Source organism: Suncus etruscus, chromosome 20 (genome assembly GCF_024139225.1).
Source record: "Suncus etruscus isolate mSunEtr1 chromosome 20, mSunEtr1.pri.cur, whole genome shotgun sequence".
Classification (NCBI taxonomy): Eukaryota; Metazoa; Chordata; class Mammalia; order Eulipotyphla; family Soricidae; genus Suncus; species Suncus etruscus.
In genome coordinates, this window is record NC_064867.1 from 40,515,606 (window position 1) to 40,521,848 (window position 6,243).

The following is a 6,243-nucleotide window of genomic DNA, read 5'->3' on the forward strand; positions in this document are numbered from 1 at the left end:
CTGGCCTCACCAGCCATTAACTCTTTCCTCACAGTGGCGGGCACAGAAGTCCCCAGACACTGGTGCAAACTGATTTTCGCTCCACTCTGGAAAGAGGCAGAGACTGTCTGCAAGCTTCTGGCAAGACTTGGTTAAAAAAAAAAAATTAAACCAATATTTACCTATTAAATCGACTAAGCTGCTTCTGAGCGAGTGTAAACACAGAACACGTGAATATAATGAAATGCCTCCAGATTAACCCATTCCTGACTTCAGCCCCCCCCCCCCCCAGGAATGAGACCTTCATTCTCTTCCACAGGAAAAAAGGATGATTTTTATTCAGTCTTTTTTAAACAACTACTTAACATTGACTCATCGATAAAAATATTTACAATTTCACACCTTCTGGAAGGTTCCAAAATATAAACACTGTACCTCTCCCTGGAGAAAAAAAAAATGCTTGTCATCAAAAACAGGAATACATTCATATGTTTTTCTCACTTTGTAGCTCAAGTAATTATACAAATAAACATCTGTTTTCCTCTCTCATATATTTATATAATATATCTTTATGAACAAGTTTTACAAATAAAGGCAACTTGATACCAAAAAAATAAACACAGGATAGGACAAGAGTTAAAAACACGGTCGGCGGCGATCAAGCATAGTGCATTTTCTTTTTCTTTTTTTTTTTGAAAGCTGGTGCAGGGGGGAAGGCAGGGAATGAGAGAAAGGGAAGGACGGACAAGTGTGCTCAAGTCAGCTCCAGGCTCTCCAAAGAGGCAGGGAAGCTGCTAGGAACCACCTGGATCTCTGGGCTGTGGGCCTGGGAGGCCCCTCAAGATGCTAAGTTGGGTTCAAAGTCTTGATTTGAGATCTCAGAGCCCGTTCTAGCTCTGTGTGCTGAAGGAATCTAGGGAGTAGCGGGATATCTTCAGGGCGCTGGGTACCCCTGCACACAGCCAGATAAGACCTGCCAGGGATGCCAGAGACCCAGGTACCCCAGGCAGCAACAGCAGCAGGTGGGCAGGCAACAGGCTTCATTCTGCAGGAAGCCAATGCTACAAGGCCTGAGTTAGGAACTACATTCTCTGGGTTAGTCTACAGCAAGGGGTGGGGCACAGACATGGGAAATGTTCCCCCCCCCCCCAAACCACCGCTGTGCCTGCCGGTGTACGGTACCCCTGCAGGCCGCAAGGGAGGTGGGCAGCTGTGCTCTGCCTGGCGTGAGTCAGGCAGACAGTCAAGGGTGGAGGCCAAAGCTTGCAGCCTGGAAGAAAGTACCTTGAACTCAAAGCCACAAACCCAGCTCCCTAAGTGAAGGAGGACTGAGTCAAACCAGGAGGCTGAACGCTCTAGAATATCCAGCTGATTGGTATCACAGGGCTTGTCTGGGGTGGGGAAAAGCCCAGGGGGTCATCTCCCGGTTGTCAAGGCTGATTCAGCCAATCCTCCACTTCCTCCCCCCTGTCAAAGACTTTTCCTGCCCTTCACCAGCCGCCTCCCACCCACACACAGGCCCCAAGAGCCTTCCCCACCCTATAGGGCCTCTGGGCCACACAACACATCATGTCATCACACTCACAGTTTTTGATTTTTTTTTTTCTTTTCTGGAAGTTGGGAGGAAGAAAGTGTGGCAGCTAGGCCCCTGGAGAGTTTAGTCTTTGGTTTCTAAGTTTAAGGGGGGGATCTGCTTCAGAGCCTGGAGCAGGGCAGAAGAGTCGAGGGCCGGGTGGGTTGGCACTGGGGAGGGAAGTCTTTGGGGCATGAGCAGGGGTGAGGAGAGCTTGTCGGGGCTCATGAAGCTGGTGAGGGCAGCGGCAGAGGCGTTGAGGCCCGGGTACAGCACAGGGACAGAAGTGGGGTACCAGCACTTTTCCAGCATGGGCAAGTAGGCAGTCGCCGAAGGGGGGATAAGATAGAAGGGCAGACAGAAGGGAGGCTGATGGGGGTGTGGGCCCAGGAAGGGGTAGCTGAGCAGGTCGCTGGTGGTGGCAGCGGCAAGAGGGTTTTCTTCTTCTGAGAGCTGCAAGCGGCTCTTTTTCGTGGGTGGTTCTTCGGATTCCTGCTTGATACCCCCAAACTGTTCGCCTACAGGCAGCCTGCATCCGTGATCCCCTCTGCAGTAGGACGGCTCAGGCCTCAGCTCGCCCTTCTCAGATTCGCCTCCATAGCCACTGTCAGTGTCTGTGTCGCTGCCACTCTGCTCCCCACCCGAGGGGGCAAAAGTCCGTTGGATGACAGGTACACAGTTCTTGCCAGGGCCCTGGGCACTCCTGGTCAGAGAGCTGGTCTTCTCCTTAAAGTCCAGGCTTTTGGGAGTGGCATCGGCCAACTTTCGAGAGGTGCCACCTTGCAGCAGCTCAGAGACCATGCGATGCAGATGGGTGACCAGCTGAGATGACTTCAGGTCCCGGGCATTGTCATGCTTGGCCAGGTATTGCAAGACCTCTCGGGCGCACGTCTGGAAACCAGAACAGAACATCTCCTGTCCAGCTTCCATGTTTCTTCCGGACAGCTCCCCTGGGAAAGCGGAGAGGCAGAGGAAGGCATTAGAAGCTATACACTGCTCTGGATACCCAGACACAAAAACATTGGCACATGGAAGAGATTAGGGCCACCATGAAAGATGGCAAGCATGACTCAAATCAAGCCAGAATCCTGCCACTGGGGCAAAAAATGATTTAAAGCGGGGATTGAAGTGATAGCTTCTTAGTAGTAGGGCATTTGCCTTGCATGCAGTCGACCCAGGACAGGTCCAGATTCGATCCCTAGCATCTCATATGGTCCCCAGAGCCTGCCTGGAGTGATTTCTGAGTGCAGAGCCAGGAGTAACCCGTGAACACTGCCAGGTGTGACCCCAAACCAAAAACAAACAAACACAAAAAACGTGGTTGCCTACCAGGCCAGCCTAGAACTAGAGGACAATGAACAGGGATGGTTTCTTCTTGAACGGAACATATTGATTGTTCTGGAGTTTTCATGATAAATGACACAGCCAGGAACAGGTCTGTATGTTCAGAATTACAGATAGTTTCTGGAATATCGATCTAAATGTAGCCAGATGAAGGCAGTGAGTAAATTCGAGAATGAAGAAGTCATCTGTCCTACATGAATGAGCCTTTTTTTTGGTCACTTCGACAAAGTGTCATCTGGCTGCAATTTTGTTGTTGTTTTTGGTGTCCTACCCACTGGTGCTCAGGGCTTGGGGCTTACCTCAACAGAACACAGTGCTAGGGGATCAAACCCAGACTTTGTCAATCAAAAACACATACTATGCTCAGCCCACAGAATTAGCTTTAGCCTCACTGTATTATTCTAATCAGACCACTCCATGGATTCTATCCATGATTCCTCTTCAAATTCAGTTTCATGCCTTTTTCTTTTTTTCTTTCTTTTTTTGGTATTTTGAGTCACACCCATCATCAGTGCTCAGGGGTTACTTCTGGCTCTGTGCTCAGAAATCACTTTGAATTGGCTGCATGCAAGGCAAAATGCCCTACCACTGTGCTATCTATCTATCTATCTATCTATCTATCTATCTATCTATCTATCTATCTATCTATCTATCTATCTATCTTCTATCCCCCCCCATGCCTTTTATTTTCCTATGAGCAGAATTGCATATTGGATTTAAGGCACTTTTTTATTTTCTCTTTTGGTCCCATACCCTAGTCTGGGGAGGTGGGCAGAGGAGGGAATGAAAGAATGGAGAAAAGACTCTTTCCAGTCTGAACTGAAACCACACGTAGGAAGGGTGGGAGCAGAGGTCAGAAGGAGACAGTGATTCTCTGGAAGTCAGTGGAAAGGGAATGATGAAACTCCCATGGTTTCGTTAGATTGTGCAATTCACCGAGATACCTAGTGGCTATTCGGGGAACCACATGAAATACAGAAACAAAAAAAAATGCTGTCAACCTGCCAAAATCCTACCACACACAGAGTGATAAGGAAGTAGAGAAACAGGGAAACACTGGGCAGACCCGTGATTTATGCTCCAATGAAAGAGAGGAAAGGAGACCAACTGTAAAACACCCATGAAGCAAATTATAGGTGCCCTGGCATTTTAAAGCATGTGGGGGAGTGGGGGTGGGTTGGGGTGAGGAATTTCTCAGATCCTGGGAACTCTCAAGCCAAGGGACTAGTTGATCCTTTGGAGAATGGATTTTTCAGGCCAGCATTCTGAATGAAAAATCTGACCTGTGAGGAAAGATAAAATGGAATCTTCCCTCCATCGTTCCACAATGAACGTGCACAGAAATTTGTTGCAGGAATGTCCTTTTAGTTTTTGGTTTTTGGGGTCACACCCAGCGGCGCTCTGGGGTTACTACTCCTGGCTCTGCACTCAGAAATCGCTCCTGGCAGGCTCAGGGAACTATATAGGATGCCGGGATTTGAACCACCGTTCATGCTGGATTGGCTGCATGCAAGGCAAAAGCCCTACAGCTGTGCTATTCTTTGGCCCCAGGAACATCCCTTATACCAGACTCAAAGCCTACAGGCTCCCTGCCTGGTGCTCACTTGCTAAAAGAGACACTGCACTCACCAGCCTGCAAGCCGCTCTGCAGGGCAATAATTTTCTGCTGTTGCTGATCGATCAGGTTGGTCAGAGCCTTCACATGCTTCAAGGTAAGTTCCAGAACCACAGCCTTCTCCAGGTGGCCCAAAGTCTGCAATGCAAGCAAGAGAGGTCGCCTGAGCACAAGGTTCAGGAAAGTCCCACCCCAGAACTCCTGCTGAGCTACTGCTGAGAAAGTCCTCTCAAGAGGGAAGCAAAATGAAGTCGGGTTTTCCTGCCTCTGGCTCCAAGTCTGCAGGGGCTGCTTGTGTGTGTGTGTGGACGTAGCTACACACTTGTGATGACTGTCATTTGATAGTCACCTGCCTTAGGAGGCATTTCAGAACTCGCAGCTACCTAGGGAAGAAGGGAGGGAGGGAGAGAGGGAGGGAAGAAGGGAGGGAGGGAGAGGGAGCTCTGACAGATCGAATTCTGCTAGCTGCTTTTGCTGACCTTAACTCAGGGGAATCCAGAGCTGACATTTCTCTGCTGGAGTCAGCCAGAGTGGGGACTTCTCCTATGTCTGGCAGCCAAGAGGTCACCCTCATTTTTTTTTTCCTACGCCCACACTCTTAACTCTCAGCGCTTTCAGCTTTGCTTTGCCCCTTCTTCTCTCTGAATATCACTTTTCCCCTCCCTCTTTTCTCTCCCAAATTCTTTCAAGCTAGTAAGCTGGCTGTCAATAAATAAATAAATAAATAAATAGGCATTATCAAGGACAAACCAAACTTAACACTGTCACTGTATTGACCAAGAGGGGGTGGCTGACAAACCGGTTTTGTCCCAAATCAGAAAAATTAGAATCTCCCCCCCCCACACACACCCCAAATGGCCAGAAGGCAAAGTCTGGAAGTCCAGACTGAAAATGCAGTTGGGCTGCGGCACTGGAGTCAGCTTGGAGAGGTCCAAGGTGGTCTCACCTTGTTTTGCAAAAGGGTGTGTGTGTACAGAGGGGGACTGGCTACAGTGGGGGACAGGGTTCTTTCTAATCAGCTCCCCCACCCAGACCCCCACAATTCAGCCCCCCACTTGCAGTTCCTGGTGGGACCTGCAGGCGGCGAGTCACCCCCGGGGCCGGCCAGCACTCTGGGCCAGCTGTGCTGGTCTGGCCGGCAGCGTCCAAGGCTCTCCTAGAACTTACTGTAAGTTTGAGGTGCTCGGGCAGAAGGTCTTTGAGCTGAGCGATGCACTCGTTAATACGGTCGCGTCTCTTTTTCTCAATGAGCCGGTGAGGCAGTTTGTAAGTCTCCTGCAAGGCGCAGGGGACACAGCGGTGAGCCGGGTCGGGGGATGGAGAAGCCTTTTAAGCGCTCTGCACCCCACATCCCCAAGTGCCCAATTTGGAGAGGTCCCACCAAGACCCTCCTTTGCTTTTCCTCTCCCAAGTCGCAACTGCTAGCCTATGAACAACCCACACTCAGCTAGTGGGAAAACTTTTCCTGGAAACTCAGAGCGCGCTCCAGCTAGCCAAGAGGGTTGGGTGGGGGTCCCCCCAGGGGGATGTGTATCTTGCCTACCTTGCTGTCCTCACTTCTCTTGATGCCTCGCCTCGTCTTGTACACCTGGTACATGTGGGCAAAATCCATTCTGCGGGGAGGAAGAGCAGGCAGGGAGGGTGGTGAGTCCCAGACACACACACAAATGTGCCCACCCTTGGGTGCGGTGCGTCCAGAGGCGCTCCCAAAGTGAGTGCGCCCTTGCTTAGT

At 50.3% G+C, this 6,243-nt stretch overlaps 1 protein-coding gene across 1 annotated transcript in view; it reads right to left on the reverse strand.

The window, feature by feature from the left end:
- Positions 1 to 285: 285 nt before the first annotated feature.
- BHLHE40 (basic helix-loop-helix family member e40) overlaps positions 286 to 6,243 on the reverse strand; it is a 6,284-nt gene continuing 326 nt past the window's right edge. Inside the window, exons 2-5 of the mRNA XM_049766296.1 lie at positions 6,055 to 6,124; positions 5,679 to 5,786; positions 4,526 to 4,649; positions 286 to 2,502 (exon numbers count right to left, since the gene is read on the reverse strand). Coding sequence (XP_049622253.1) covers positions 1,637 to 2,502; positions 4,526 to 4,649; positions 5,679 to 5,786; positions 6,055 to 6,124 — 1,168 coding nt within the window. The 3' untranslated portion in view covers positions 286 to 1,636. The remainder of the gene's footprint in view (positions 2,503 to 4,525; positions 4,650 to 5,678; positions 5,787 to 6,054; positions 6,125 to 6,243) is intronic.